Source organism: Ochlerotatus camptorhynchus, unplaced genomic scaffold (genome assembly GCF_037179485.1).
Source record: "Ochlerotatus camptorhynchus isolate MF236.1 unplaced genomic scaffold, CSIRO-AGI_Acam_v1.1 ptg000022l, whole genome shotgun sequence".
NCBI classification, from domain to species: Eukaryota; Metazoa; Arthropoda; class Insecta; order Diptera; family Culicidae; genus Ochlerotatus; species Ochlerotatus camptorhynchus.
In genome coordinates, this window is record NW_027040514.1 from 7,660,463 (window position 1) to 7,677,072 (window position 16,610).

The 16,610-nt window shown below is 45.2% G+C and overlaps 1 protein-coding gene across 7 annotated transcripts in view; it reads right to left on the reverse strand.

Moving 5' to 3' along the window:
* The window catches only part of Pfrx (6-phosphofructo-2-kinase), a 98,663-nt gene that overhangs the window by 18,327 nt on the left and 63,726 nt on the right, over window positions 1–16,610 (reverse strand). For 3 of the 7 annotated variants that reach the window (XM_065227267.1, XM_065227257.1, XM_065227249.1), the window contains exons 2-4: window positions 9,558–9,844; window positions 397–531; window positions 139–195 (exon numbers count right to left, since the gene is read on the reverse strand). In XM_065227267.1, the coding sequence (XP_065083339.1) occupies window positions 139–195; window positions 397–531; window positions 9,558–9,844 (479 nt within the window). Of the gene's footprint in view, window positions 1–138; window positions 196–396; window positions 532–9,557; window positions 9,845–10,056; window positions 10,744–16,610 lie in introns of those variants that run through there. The other 4 variants (XM_065227294.1, XM_065227286.1, XM_065227302.1 and 1 more) reach the window with 4 other exon arrangements.

Here is a 16,610-nt window from a genome sequence, read left to right on the forward strand (position 1 = left end):
ACATTTTCAACGGGGGAGTCAAACACATGAACGGATGAAACACGTAGGTGGTGCTGCTATTCACAAGGGGATCTGATCGAAACGCAAAACGTTAGAGATGGAACAAATGGTTCGAGTGCTTTTCCTTTTCATAGTCACCTGGATACCGTTAAAGGACACCAGCGGTGGCAAATACTCAAGTCCGCTGATTTTTAGCTAGCGTTTAGAATTTGAGTTAGTTCAAAGAGTATGGGATCGCAAAATTGATCGAATCGATTTGGGTTGTTACGGTGCAAAAAGATGTAGAAAGATAGAAAGAGAAAAAAAAAACACCGGATGAATGACCAAGTGGTTTTCGCTTTAAAAAACTGAGAGTAAAGTTGGAGCGAATGCCGCTAGGTGCTGGACGGCACTTACCATGATGTTTTGTTCGATGATCTGGGGATCGTCGCAGATCGATTCCACGAAGAACAGCTTGTAGCCCATCTTGTGTACGATGATGTCCTTGATCATGCGACGGCGCTCGCGGGTCGAGTTGGTTGCATCGAACACCTGGAATATTAAAAAATGCGGTTAGGTTTCGGTTTAGGATGTGTCGAAAGCCAATACTGGATTTGACCTGAAGCCACGGAACTTCAATGAAATCTTCTAAGGACCAACGTCGTTTGAGTTTCTGAAGAGTTGAGGATCCTCAGAACAATACTTGATCAAGAGGACTTTATTGAAATCTTTTAAATACTTCCTGACCAACCTGCCATTTTGGAAGAATATCTGGGAGACGACATTTGAATTTTTGAACAGTTGAAAATCTTCAGATCTTCATCTCGATCAACCAGAAGTATTGAAAAAATAATCAGAGGACTTTATTGAATTTTTCGACCGGCTTTTGAATAATTCACCATATATGATCAACCCGAAATCTGGGGAGAATATCTGAGAGAGGCAATTTCAATTTTTAGATTATAGGGTGTCCCAGAAAGTATAAGCACACTTTCAACTCGTCGCCATTTCTACCCCGATTAAATTTAACAGCTGTTCATCGATGTGCGTCCCCTGCCTTGCCCTGGTCCTCACAAGTTCCTACTTCACGCCTCCCCGAGTCATATGATAACAAAAGACTACCAGCTAAAACATGGACACAGCAAAGTGAAGAGGTGCGACGCGAACACTGGCGCAGTAACTATAGTACGGTGATAGAGAAAATGCTTCATTAACCCCGAGCGTATGTTCACCATGGAGGTGCGGCTCAAAACGGCGTCTGTTCTCCATGTTAGAAGCGGCTGATCACCGTCCTAGTGCCAGCGAGGGACTCTAAACAGAGCTGCGCACATGGTCCCCCGGCGAGACAGGGGGTTGGGGCAGGCCCAACAAGCCGCCCTTGAAAAAAACATAAAGTTGCAAATACTGAAGAAAGAAATACGGATCGAAACAATCGGCACAGACCTACGCGACGAAATAAGGACTACGATTGGAACTCGGAATATGGAACTGCAAATCGCTCGGCTTCCCGGGCTGCGATAGGTTAATCTATGACGAACTTCAACCACGCAACTTCGAAGTCGTAGCACTGCAGGAACTTTGTTGGACGGGACAAAAGGTATGGAAAGCGGACATCGAGCGGCTACTTTCTACCAGAGCTGTGGCACCACCAGCGAGCTGGAAACCGGATTTGTAGTGCTGGGTAAGATGCGCCAACGCGTGATTGGTTGGCAGCCGATCAACGCGAGGATGTGCAAGTTGAGGATTAAGGGCCATTTCTTCAACTACATCATCATCAACGTACACTGCCCACACGAAGGGAGACCCAGCGACGAAAAAGAAGCGTTCTATGCGCAGCTGGAGCAGGTGTACGACGGTTGTTCGCAACGGGACGTCAAAATCGTCATCGGCGACATGAACGCTCAGGTAGGACGGGAGGCAATGTATAGACCGGCAATCGGGCCAAACAGCCTGCATGCCGTATCGAACGACAACGGCCAATGATGTTCGAAGTACCTTTTTCCCCCCGCAAGGATATCTACAAAGCTACCTGGAGATCACCTGACCAACACACAGAAAACCAAATCGATCACGTTCTAATCGACGGGAAATTCTTCTCCGACATTATCAACGTCCGCACGTACCGCAGTGCGAACATAGATTCGGACCACTACCTAGTTGCAATATGCATGCGCTCAAAACTCTCGACGGTTCATAACACCCGTCGAAGTCGAACGCCGCGACCCAACATTGAGCAACTACGGGACGCCGGAGTTGCCCAGGACTACGCGCAGCAGCTGGAAGTTGCACTACCCACGGAAGAGCAGCTTGGCACAGCTTCTCTTGAAGATGGCTGGAGGGAAATCCGTTCCGCCATAGGTAGTACTGCTGCAGTGGCACTAGGTACTGCAATCTCGGACCGAAGAAATGACTGGTTTGACGGCGAATGCAAACTGTTAGTAGAGGAGAAGAATGCAGCACGGGCGAGAATGCTGCAACACCGCACGAGATTGAATGTGGAGCGATACAGACAAGCGCGGAACAGACAAAACTCGGTTTTCCGAAGGAAGCTAAAGAAGCTAAATAGTTCGCGCAAAGGCTACGTGCCGCAAGTCGATATGTGCAAGGACTTGGACGGTAACCTTCTCACGAACGAGTGTGAGGTGATTGAGAGGTGGAAGCAGTACTATGACGAGCACCTTAACGGTGAAGTAGCAGAAAACGAAGGTGGCACGGCAACAGATCGGTCGACTGAAGAACAACAAAGCAACTGGTGTAGATCAACTACCAAGTGAGCTATTAAAATACGGTGGTGAAGCACTGGCTAGAACGCTGCACTGGGTAATTGCCAAGATTTGGGAGGAAAAGATATTACCGGAGGAGTGGATGGAAGGTGTCGTATGCCCAATCTACAAAAAGGGCGACAAGTTGGATTGCTGCAACTACCGCGCAATCACACTTCTGAGCGCCGACTACAAGGTACTCTCCCAAATTCTATGCCGCCGCCTGTCACCATTTGCAAGAGAGTTCGTGGGGCAATACCAGGCGGGATTGATGGGTGCCCGCGCTACCACGGACCAAATTTTCGCGCACACATCATTTGTTCATCGATTTCAAATCCGCATACGACACAATCGATCGAGATCAGCTATGGCAGATTATGCACGAGTACGGATTTCCGGATAAACTGACGCGATTGGTCAAGGCGACGATGGATCGAGTGATGTGCGTTGTTCGAGTATCGGGACACTCTCGAGTCTCTTTGAATCTCGAAGGGGGTTACGACAAGGTGATGGACTTTCGTGTCTGCTATTCAACATCGCGTTAGAAGGTGTGATCAGAAGAGCTGGGATAGACAGCTTCTTGGCTTCGCCGATGACATCGACATCATGGCACGGAACTTTGAGACGATGGTGGAAACGTACATCAGACTGAAGGCTGAAGCTAGGCGGATTGGACTTGCCATCAACGAATCAAAGACAAAATACATGAAAGGAAGAGGTTCTAGGGAAGACAATGTTAGCCTCCCACCCCGAGTTCAGATTGACGGTGACGAAATCGAGGTGGTCGATGAGTTCGTGTATTTGGGCTCACTGGTGACCGCCGAAAATGATACCAGCAGAGAAATTCAAAGACGCATTATGGCAGGAAATCGTGCCTACTTTGGATTCAGGAGAACGCTCCGGTCGAATAAAATTCGCCGCCGCATGAAGTTGACTGTGTACAAGGCGCAGATTAGACCGGTGGTCCTCTACGGCCACGAGACCTGGACTATGCTCGTGGAGGACCGTGGTGTTTTCGAAAGGAAGGTTTTACGTACCATCTGCACTGCATGGAGTGCAGATGGATGACGGATCGTGGAGGAGGCGAATGAACCACGAATTGCACCAGCTGCTGGGAGAACCATCCATCGTCCAACTTGCAAAAATTGGGCGACTACGGTGGGCTGGGCACGTCGTAAGAATACCGCACGACGACCCTGTGAAAATGGTTCTAGAAAGCGACCCAACAGGAACAAGAAGAAGAGGCGCGCAGCGGGCAAGGTGGATCGACCAAGTAGAAGGCGACTTGTGGACCCTTCGCAGATTACGAGGCTGGCGAAGTGTGGCCATGGATCGAGTAGAGTGGAGACGACTTCTTCGGACAGCAGAGGACAACAAGGCCTTAGTCTGATTGGTAAGGTAAGTTAGTATGCTTCTTCGACTTCGGCAGTTCTGTTCAATTTGATTTATCCATAACGCGGGAGATTCGTGAGATCCCAGAGCCTCATCGCTCCATGATTGTTCCGTTAATTTTCGCTGCACAGTTTGACCAAGTTGATTCCGCAAGATCGTTCCAATATCTATCTAATATCTAATATCACTAATAGAGGCGTCCGCTGGTTTTGGTACTTATAACGAATTTCATAGCGCCTCTCGAATGCTTCAATCTCTCTGTTCCGTATATGTTGCTGAGCTGGTGGCAATACATTTACGCTTGCACCAGATCACTACTTTATTTTTACGGATAGTCTCAGTTCTGTCGAGGCTATTCGCTCCATGAGGCCGGTAAAGCACTCCTCATATTTTCTCATGAAAATACGAGAGCTTCTAAGTGCTTTATCTTTACGATGTTTTGTCATCACCTTTGCATGTTCGATTCCGGGGGCGGGGAGATCGCAGTAGGCCGCGCTTGAAAGCTGACGTGTTTTTCCTTGGCTGCGTATTTTTCGTAAGCGAATCAAACACATTTTGGCTTTAAATCTGTTAATTTGTGTGCTTAAATTTAGTTTCAAGTGTTCATAAAGTTATCATTTAGTGATATATCGTGTTTTGCCTTGAGTGGCTCGGTTGGCCTTAAATCTAACCGCCAAAATGTACAACGCAGATTCAGTTCCATTGTTCGGTGTCGATTTTCATTGCCTCCCGGGAGCCCGGTTCTCCGAGTTCGCATGCTACACTTTCGGCGTGTAGTTCTATTGAGAGATCGGTCCGGTTGGTGAATTAGCCCGGGAACGTGTGGATAATGTGTGCGTCGCGAGTTGTGGTGGTGATTTGGTGGCCGACGTTACCGTGAATCAGCAAGTTTTTCGCCTGCAAAAGTGCTCGCCGGTGTCGGAGATAACGAGCAATACGAAAGATGTCTCGCTGGATACACCCAAGAGTGGATGGATGGCAGTTGGTGGTCGCGAACTGTTCCTGGAGAAACCACTAGACGCGAACCTCCTCCCAGATGACCATGGTAATGCAAGAAAATTTGTGTTCGTTAAAGGAAGTATTACGACAAAGGTGCATCACGAAATGATATGCAAAGCTGGGTTTGGAGGTTGAAATGAGGTTTGGGTAGAGATAATAGTCTGAGGGAGCCAAATCGGGCGAATACGGTGGATGCGGAAGCAATTGGAGCCGTAAGCCATTGATTTTAGCCGTGCTTTTTTTTCGCTTCATGTGAGCCCGTTTTGCAGCGATTTCGGCCTTCAATCACTCCAATAATGCACAATAATACTCCTTGATTGTTTTCCGTCGATCTTGTTTTCCGTGCTGCCGACGCCAGGGAGGCAGCTTCCACACCTGGACCTTACCTATCGACCCATCAACTCATGAACCGGGGACCAACGGTTTTACTTCCCTTCCGAAGGAAGGTGTGATCAGAGATGTTATGCCTCAGAACATCCCGGTTGCGCCGACTGGGGTGAGAAGTAATCACGCTTACCACTAAACCACCGGCGCCACTTCAATAATACTCGTTGATAGTTTTTCCTTTTTCGAGGTAGTCCACGAAGAGTATGCCATGACAATCCCAGAAAACCGACGCAATAACCTTTCCGACCCATCGAGCCTCCCTCGACGGCTTTGGAACACTCGTGCCGGCTTCAGTCCATTGCCGGGAACTCATTCTGTTCTCTGGGGTGTAATAGTGGATCCAGGTTTCATCAACAGTTTCTAATCGACGCCCAAAGTCCACTAGATTCCGCATCAGCAAGTCCAAACACTCTTTTGAAGTGCTCTAGCGTTCGTGTTTTTGGTCAGGAGTGAGCTTGCGCGGCACCCAGCGGAAGGATAACTTTTTCATATGCAGAATCCCAAAATATGGCGTGTGCGCTCAGTACTAATCTTTGCGGTATCTGCTAGCTCGCGCACCTTCACTTTCCGATCAGCCAACACCATTACATGTATTTTTTAGACATTGTCTTCTGTAACCACATCGGAGGGCCTGCCGCTGCGGACTTGATCGGTAGTGGAGTTGCGCCCACTACGAAACTATCGAAAGCCCGGCGACAACAACTCAGCAGCACGAGACTCCTTGAACTGTGTCTCAGAGTCGGCGCACTACTGGGCAAACTGGAGGGGCTACGCGGACGAAAAGGCACTCAAGCTTTCAAATGAACTGAAACACAGCGCGGATCAACTTAAACACTGTATATTTTTTTCTCCAATTAACGATAGTGTGGATTGTGTGGTGTTGTGATCGATTTTCTGGCACATACCCTTGACGACGATGGTGACTACGAATGATTCTGTCGATGAAAGGCCGATCTTGTCGGCAAGATGGCGGTACCACCGCTCGATGAAATTCCGGTACAATTCCGACAATGGCGGATGAAGCAAGGTTGACCGAACGTCGGCTGTAGTGCGATGGCGGGTTGGTTCTACCGGGGCTGGTATAGCGGTTTGTGGAGATGGTTCCGATGCACAGGCGCTTCCTTCTGACGAAGCCGGTCGACGACGGCAAGGCCGCCCTTTGTCGAACCGGGAAGGGAAATTCTCCTTGGCCTTGAGCCCGAGAACGATGTCCTTTACGTTTAGGTCAAGGTAATTAAATGTCACCTAGACCGTAGCGTGCAATGGCGGTTCTTGACTCGCCAACCAGAAAGCAATTTGATTGGTTCTTCGATCAATTACAAGGAAGGCTTAGACTTTACCTGAATCAGCTGAATTGGTGATTTACACTTCACCTTGATTGACTACTCGCACCGTTTAAAATATACTCCACAGACACTTCTGGTCTACACGCTCGCCTGAGATAAAGTCAACGATGGCCGTTCTTTAAGCATCGGAGAACTCTTCAGCTCATCACCCGTGACTCCGTGTCACCATTTTGCCGCGGCCATGCACGCCTTATTCAGCAGTCGGCCGTTAAGCATGACCGTATCGTCTGCCCAGTGGGTTTCACCGCAAGTGTTAAATTTAAAATGCTGTATTGGAACTTTGTAACAGGACGGTTACAGAATTCTGAAGTAAATTCCAACGACATTTTAGAATAATACTTTTCTAAATTCGGAATGGCATTCTAATAGATTTATAGACATATTTCAAGTGAATTGTAAAGAATATAATAAAGGAAAACTAAAGCACATTCTCACGAGAATTTTTATGAATACAAAGATAAAATGAAGAGTGAATTTCAAGATGTTTTCTTGGAGGGAATTTCTAAACTGTTTTGCATAAAAGTCCAAGACTTTTATGAAGAATATGAGGTATTCCCGATATTGAACAAAATTATGAGATTATTGAGAGGAATCCTGCAAGTAAAACTAATTCTGATGACATTTTGAAATTATGCCAAAGTACGGAAAACTAATCAAGGGAAAAAAATTGAGCTGGGTTAGAAGGAAAGGGGTGTAAGTGACTTTGATCGATTCTCTTCATCGACTTTCTCTTTTGATAGCAAAAGTTTTATAAACCGATTTTGTACTATTTGTGCCATTCATTTGATAAAGGAGGTTCTCATCTTGCATCGAGAATGGCACACGAATCAAGGAATGTGTTTGCAGCTGAATTATTAACGAAAGAGAAAGTCGATGAAGAGAATCGATGAAAGTCACTTACACCCCTTTCCTTCTAACCCCCTCAATAACATTTCTTAGATATGCACTCATAAATCAAGTCCGCTGGTTATTTGCTCAAGACTTCAGGTTCATCAGATACTATATTGAAGATCTCCATCTGCCGAGCAATCCTAATCTCATCTGTCATATATTCTCTCATAATATCATGTTGCTCAGAAATTATTTCAAAAATCTTTAGGTGGTTAAAAATCTCTGTAAAATATTCTGGTTTTTCAAGATTTCAGAATCATCGGCATTTAACGGTTAGCAGTTGCAGGTATCAGCGATAACAACAAGTTCAGCATTCACTTTTGATAAATACTATCTTGCTTGAAATGTACAACGCCCAATACTGCACTCACCGATACCGCCTAGAATATAAGACAGTCCTCTATTGGTTGTCTTTCCCTTCGTCATGAAGAGGCCTGCACACGCCCACCATTTTGAGTGGATCCATGTACACTCTATGCGCTCAACTGATGCTTTGATGCAACCCATAATTTTGAATGGAACCATAATTTGGGATGGGTCATGATTGTAGGGTGAGTTACAACTAGCTTCCCACTGCTCTTATGATGTGTGTTGAGGTCTTCAACAACTGCCAAATTTGAACGAATTTGGTTATGATCTGGATATGTGGGAGGATTTTTAATTTTGTATGGGAAACGCGCAAACCATTCATGAAAAAAAAAATCAAAAATGGTTTAAATTTGATCAATTTGGTAATGCTATGCAGAGCAACTTTGTCTAAAACGCTGTCCAGACTGAGCAGTTATAACATGTTATAACGGTTGTCAAATAATTGCAACACAGAAACCACCATCAAGATAGTGCTATAACATGTTATAACTCTGTAGTTTGAACGTACTATAAGATCGCAAATCAATTTGACTTCGGGGTAAAAAGTTATTATTATTTTACATTAGGTCAAGTATTCCGCAAATACCTACAAGCGTATATATGAGCTTGTAGGTATGTGCGGAGCACTTAGTCGAATCGAATCGATTTACAGTTTTGGACAAAGTTGTTTCGCTTAGTTTACTCAATCTATCTTTTTTAACTTTTGAGCAGTTTTTTTTCTATTTCTCATACATTTTCCAATACATATTTTAGGGCTATTCCGCAAATGCAGATCTTAACCAAATTCGATCAAATTTTGCACAACGGTGGGGAGCAGGAGGTTGATAAGTTAACCCATCCTTGTGGTCATGGATCCAACAATGTGGGTGGCCTCACTGCCCATAAAAGCATAACAGTCACATCTTTGCTTGATTTCATATTCTAATGGGACTGTTATGCGTTTAGGGGTAATTCAGCAATTGTTGAAGAAAGTTAGATGAAAATAAGCCGCCAAACATCAGATCGAAAGTTGCTTTTCAGTAATTGCCATATGTGACCATCATCAGGAAAAAGGAATGAAATAATTTTAAACTGTTCAATTTGGGCACCTAAACCCAGTTCAATTAATTTTCAATATCTATTAAACTGCGGGAAGGAAAAGAAAATGACTCGATTATCCGACGACTTTCACCCCAGAATAGTATGTTTGCTTTTTTGAATAACATTTTAATTGAAAAATAGGCATTGGACGGAACCGATATGAGAGGCTTTCCTAGCTATATGTAACACCCTCCGTGGTAGAAACATGACAATTAGTTGTTTTTATCTAAAAACCACTCATCACGTGCCAATTTAGCATCAACCTATTTCCATTTCCTGCTCACTTATCACTTCCTAAATTACCGTGATAATCACCTTCCTGACATCAGCGACATCGACCGTTCACACTTACCGCCACTTCGCCGCCATTCTCCAGCCACTGGCAAACGTCCTCCAGTGCCATCTCGGCGCAGTGCTGCCGGATGGCCATCGCAACCTCGTTGTCCGGTCGGAAAAACTCGTGACTTCGGTAGGCATCGGTGGCATGTCTCCGGTACTCGCCCAGGTTGAATACCTTCGTGTTAATCCCGATCCAGTTCAGGTAGCGCGAGAGTTTCTTGGAAATGTATGTTTTGCCTCGCGCTGGCAACCCTACCATCGCAATAACATGTGGACTGTTTACATAGTTGGCACGTTCACCTAGAAAAAAAATGCCGAAAATCGAGAAAAGCGAAGAGAGAATTAGAGACGGTGGTACTCGCGTGAGAACATTTAGGGGGAATATATATATCGATTACTATGGCTGGACCACACTCGTCATTGCGTCGCACATTCGAAAGCGATTTGAAGATAAAATCGAAATGAAATGAATTTCCTTCTTTTCTGTTCTGAAGCAGAAAAACGAGTCGTACCATTACCGAAGGTTTCCTTGTTCAAAAACTTCCACCCGAGCGATTTCATGGGGTTACTAGTTTTATCATCTGCGGCCGCCATTGTATGCAAAAGTATGCAAAACCTCGTCTCGGTACTCAGGTTTCTTCTCTTTGCTTGGAAACGCACTTTTTATCCAGAATGTATCGTCCACTTATAAGGGGTATTAAACAACCATTAACTGTAATCGATGTCACTTTTCTAACAGTAGGCCCTGGATTAAGAACACTGCACAGCTGATGCACTCGTGGCCTACTACGGCGACCCGGGTTCAATACGTAATCGCTGAAACTGTTATGACTATTTATGGCAGTAATGCAATAATTATTTATTTGCTTATCAGCTAGAGAGTGGTTGCTAATTTACAAAATTGACTCCTCTGTAGTGCAGGTCGCTTCGTCGCTGAACAGGTACAGGTTATTGCTTTTCCATATGACCATAAAACCACTCAAGTAAGAACGAACGGAAAATCAATAAATTCCACTTAGTGCACAGTTTAAACGAATCTTATAACAAGCTGACAGCCAAACAATAGAATTCTGTGTCACAATAATTCTCATTTAAGTACAAACGGTGTGTATCTCGTCGATATGCCACGAAAGACGATAGGGAACAGTTATAGTGCAAGACTACTGGTATCAACTCTTTGCATCCGAGGCAGAAGAGAGAATAGCTCGTTCGCTACCTCTCGGCCCAGCCAGTGATGGCATTCCTCGGTACCTAGGTTTACGGCCCGGAATCGTCGGGGGAGGGGATCGGACCGGAATGACGTTCTGAAATTCGTTCCTCAAGTTGGCAGTTCGAGTCTTGAAGTCTGAAAAATGTTTACGAAAGTACAATCTGAAAATTCTCGTTCGTCACTTTCGGACGATCCCTTTGTATGATAGTCATCATCGATGAGGGAGCTACGGTACCGTCATTGTTCATCAGCGCTGGTAGTTTGCTTTGATGATGGAAATGGAACCACTACTATGAGATTTGTTTGCCTCTGGAGCTCGTTGGTAGTCGTGAGAAAACTTGATTGCCTTCACCGAGCAACAGATGGCAGCAGGAGAAAATTGTGTAGGGTGACCGACTAGCTTGATAGGAGTGACCTTAATGTTATTTGAATCAAGTTCAAACGACCTCGGAATCCAAGTGGAAACTTTGATTAGTTTCAATTTCCGATGCAGTCTTGTTCCTCGTGAAACTCACTTGAACAAGTGTAAAAGACAGCACACGAGCCCCCGTACGTCAATAGTAGAATTATAGAGCAGCACCACTCAGCGAGTAGTGCAGTCAGGAATGCAGTGCAACTGCATTTTTCTTTTCTTCAAATGACTAGACACAGATCTCTTCTGCTGGTCCATAAATTACTATCGCTGTCAATCGCACGTCCCATGCGTGCTCAATTATTCTGCCGGTCCGGGGCGGTCGTGTGCATGAGATGACGCTTGAACTTGTAACAACAAACGGCAATTGACGCTTCGTGTGATTTTGCATCACAAATTTGTCAGGGAACTATCGTTGACTTATACCTATATATATACGAAAGTAGTTGCTGCCGGTAGCAAGATAGAGACATGCAAAGCTTTTGAAGTTGTATATATTAGCAGAATTTGAATTGCTGTTCATCGTGGATTGCGTACATAGGGGGAGATGGGGTAGTAAGAAACAGTTTCGATTGCTATTGGCAAATGATTACGATTTAATTTTTGATTTTCTTCGAATGATACGGTCAAAATATGGTTGTGTATTTTTCAACAGTTTTTTGTTATAGTTGCTCCAGAAAGTTTCCAATTATTGTCTGGGGAGCGTCTGAATCTCGTCTCAGCAGAGCTGTAGTGCAGTATTACCCTCCAAAACATCACCAATAAGGGTAAGTGTTTGGTAGCTGCTCCTAACGTGCATTTCAATATTTTAGGGATCGATCTGATGGATATGTTTGGATGTTCCACAACCAGTCAATCACGTCGTTCTGTAACCAAATTGCCGGATCACCAAGCTCATTTCCCAGACGCTTTCACCACGAAATTGGGCTTGTACAACAAAATTCCTGTCCAGTTGGTGCTGAAGGACCATCCAAAACCGGGTTTTCGACCCAAACGACCGGTAGCATACAGTATGGAAAGTGTTGTAGAAAAGGAACTTCATCGATTGGAAAGTCTTGGATTCCTGAAGAAGGTCGTATTTTCCGACTGGGCGGCTCCGATAGTCGTCGCTCGAAAGTTCAACGGAACGGTTCGTATAAGCGTAGATTTTTCAACGGGACTGAACACTGTGCTTTAGCCAAACTGTTATCATCTTCCTCTGCCCGAGGATATTGGCTAGATGGCTAGCTGGCAGTATCCGACGCGTACCTTCAGGTGCAGGTCGATGAGATTATCACCCGGTGTCAAAACAGCCCCGAGGGCCTTCCAACAGAGTATGGACGCTATGCTCGCTGGTCTGGTATACACTACTGGTTATTTGAACGACACTTTAGTTGGCGGCAGGACCAAACAAGAACATCAACGCATAGAAACATGCAATTTCAACATGCGCCAGCTGAAATATCTGAGTCAAATACTGGATTCAGACGGCATCAGACTAGATCCGGACAAAGTGGCAGCAATCATCAACATGTCACCCCCGAACGACGTACCTACACTACGGTTGTATTTGGGATGTATCAGCTGCTCAAGACCAGTACCAAATTCGAGTGGTAGTCCAGTTGTCAGAGATCATTTGACCGGTTTCGGAAGCTGCTGAAACATTACAGTCCAAGTATGGCCATTGTTGTATTGGCGGATGCATCATCGGTCGGGCATGGACCCCGCATCGCCCATAGGTTCCCCGATGGATCTGTGAAAGCCATCTACCACGTGTCCCGTAGCCTGACAGCAACAGAAAGCAACTATAGTCAAGTGGAAAAGGAGAGCTAGTTATTCAGTAGAAAATTGGTCTTGGAGATCGATCACCAACCACTAATACAGATTTTCGGTTCGAAGAAGGGTATCCCCACCTACATCGCAAAAAGGCTTCAGCGGTGGGCCCTCACATTCCTCCTGCTTTATGAATTTGAAATCCGCTATATCTACCTACACAGACAATTTTGATCACGCAGACGTCCTATCCAGACTGATTAACCGTCACGTGACGTCTTCTTCTAGAAGAAGAGTACGTGATAGCCAATCTGGAGCTGGAGTGCAGCATTTGCACTGTAATCAACGAATCACTGCAGATTTTCCCGCTCTCGTTTAAGGTCGTACAGTGCGAGGCCAAAGATAATGACAGCTTGCAACAGGTCATCCACTATGTCAACTCCCCGTAACGTGGGTAGATCACCTTTTCGTGGTACGTTACGGGATGTAAGATCTACCACCGATTCCTAGTCCTAACTACTTCAAACTAGGGGAACATGATTTTTCAGTAATCCAAGGAACACATCTTAGTCCTTGTTACTTTTTATGCCTTGTTGATAGTGACAAGACTCGGCCTTGTCTACCGAGGATGATCTTGAAACAAGGAAAAAAATGAGTTAGTTGTTTGGTAGCTGTTTAGTTTGAAGTGGTTAAGACTAGGGTTCTGATGCGTGGTCATTATCGGTGTCATACCTTAATTTTGTTGCTAAGAAATCCAATTTTGACTGGCAAAGGGGCGCGCCTTTGGAGGGTGTTTCAACACTCCGAAGGGTATAAATAGCGGGACCTTTCAATTAGACTCGGATCCTTGCGATAAATGCAAGAATGGCAACTGTAAAAACATCGAATACTTCATCATTTTTCAATAGTGATGGAGTAATACGACATGCACTAAACTAAGGACACAGGATATACTACAATAGATCAATTTACTGGTCGCAGTAGTGTTAGGTCCCGAACAGAGGAAAAAAAAATGTCAACAAAGGTTGGCCGCCAAAGAAAGCAAGCATTATCGTTCCTGGAATTCAGCAATTCTATCTACGTCGTGAATGTCTCTCCGTCGTGGCTGGATGCATCATGTACGGTGACAGGTTGGTAATTCCGCCAACTTGCAGGAAACGCGTGCTCCAACAATTTCACAAGTGACACCGCGTTATCGAGTGTATGCGGTCTATAGCTAGTCAACACGTGTTTTGACCAAACATCGACGAGTAGTAAAGCTTGTCCGTTCTTGCAACGAGTGTGCCAGCGTAGCCAAAACTGACCGGAAGACTAATCTGGAGTCCTGGTCTTACCCAGAATAACCGTAGCATCGACGGCATTTAGATTTCACCGGTCCGATGAATGGACACTTTTTTCTCATCCTGGTACACTAAATGGCCTGAAGTGGTGCGAACCAAAGAGATCGGATGCTTCGTGGAATATTCGCAAGATATGGTCAGCCGGGGATCCTAGTCACTGATAATGGGAGCTAACTCACCACCGTTTCGAAGCTTTCTGCGATACACACGACAGATCGACACCTTGTCGCAGCGCAAGTGGTGAAAAATCACCTAGCGAACTAATGTATGGGAGACCAATACGAGCGGCCCTGGAATTATTTCGCCCACCAACAATATCCCGCAAACAGCCGAGTACTGATCAGAAAAAGCAATTCAACCGCAAACACGGAACGAAAGCTCGTAACTATTATTCTCAAGATTTCAGCTAACAAGTGGACCTGCGAGCCTGAAAGGATAATTGAGCAGCGTGATGTACAACATTTGGTTATCACCGAAACAGAACTTGATCCGATCCCACTGTAACCAGCTGCGGATTCCTCATGTGTTCGCATCGAGAAGATATTTCTGAGAATACTCAACTACCTTTTTCTGTACTCCTGGAACACAACACTTGAAAAGAAAATGGAAAAGAATCAACCAGAAGTTCTATTGCCGGATGAGATAATGGAAGACTTGCACTTGTCCTACACGAACTTCTCTCAGCAATCCAAAGCAACAACTGATTCCTACTCGTCAGTCTTCAAGAACACGAAGGCCGCCTGTGAGGTATGAACCTGCGCTCTTCACAGTCTCACCCAGTGCTCAGCCTTTTCGGTTTACCGCACAGACCGTAATGCCACCGACAGCTACATTCAAATTTTTGCCTAAGGCGCCATATTTAAAATACGTTAAACACTACCACCATCTACTCATCCGATTGCGTCATATCGTCAGCAAGGATACGAACAGACGTAAAATTTATATTGACTTGGTTTGCGTCTCACCTCGTTTGACAGATCGAATCGCTCATTTGACAAATCGAATTGCGGACAAACGAAATGCTCCAGCGGAATTCAATGACTATGCTCTGTTGCTCGGAGATTATAACCAGTCTTTGCTCCGGTGGAGTAAGTCGTACGATGGCTCTTTTCAAGTAGAGCCTCAATCGATTCCATCGGCTGCTAGTTCAATGTTGCAAAGCTTCTTAGAAGTCCTTGAAGATGTTCAATGTTTATCGACGGTTTCGCTTTACATGGCCTCATGCAGATCAATGGTGGGTCGAATAGGAACGCTAGCTTTCTAGACCTTGTTCTGACTAACGAATCTGCAACTCTGGAATGCACCGTTTCGGAAGCCATAGAACCTTTGATCTTTCTTGATGATCCCAGCGCCAATCGTTTTTGAGGATTGTTCCGAAAATAATCGTACAGTGGATTTCCGTCGAGCCGACTATATTGCGATTAGTGATGCTATTTCCGGTATCGACTGGCGACGACCATTAGAATCAGCTGGATGTGTTGACGATGTCATCGGATATTTCAATCAAATGATTTGGGATATCATGGCTCAATTTGTACCAATTGCCCACCCCGCACCAAAGCCACCGTGGTCTAACGGTCACTTGCGTCGACTAAAACGGTATAGGGGTAAGTTCAACCGCACAAGTAACGACTGTAGGAAATACAACAGATTCCTATATGGATGATATGTCTTCGCAGAAATCCAAAGCGTTTCTGGTCGTTTGTAAACTCTAAAACGAACAAAGTCGGTTTGCCATTGTTAGTTCATCTCGGTGAGCAAACCGCTAAGTCTGAACCGGAGAAATGTCGCGTTTTTGCTCAATATTTCATGAGTTGGTTCAATGAATCTTCGACCTTACCAAATCAAGTCACGATTGCTATAAACGATTCTCCAAGAGATGCTCCGTCCGATTTGAGCTCCGTCAGTTTCACATCAAACCTGAGCGTCTGTTCATCATGGAGGTGCGGCTCAAAACGGCGTCTGTTCTCCATGTTAGGAGCGGCTGATCACCGTCCTAGTGCCAGTGTGGGACTCTAAACAGAGCTGTGCACGCTCGGCTTCCCGGGCTGCGATAGGTTAATCTATTTATGACGAGCTTCAACTACGCAAATTCGAAGTCGTAGCACTGCAGGAACTTTGCTGGAAGGGACAAAAGGTATGAACAAGCGGGCATCGAGCGGCTACTTTCTACCAGAGCTGGGGTACTACCAACGAGCTGGGAACCGGCTTTGTATTGCTGGGTAATGTCGTTTTCGTTTTTACTACACTACACCGGTGTAGTGTAAGCAGCAATAAGTGCGAGTCATTGACAGTTCATCATCATTTGTTTGTAAACAAAGGTGCAACCGATAGCTACACCCTAATTTTTTT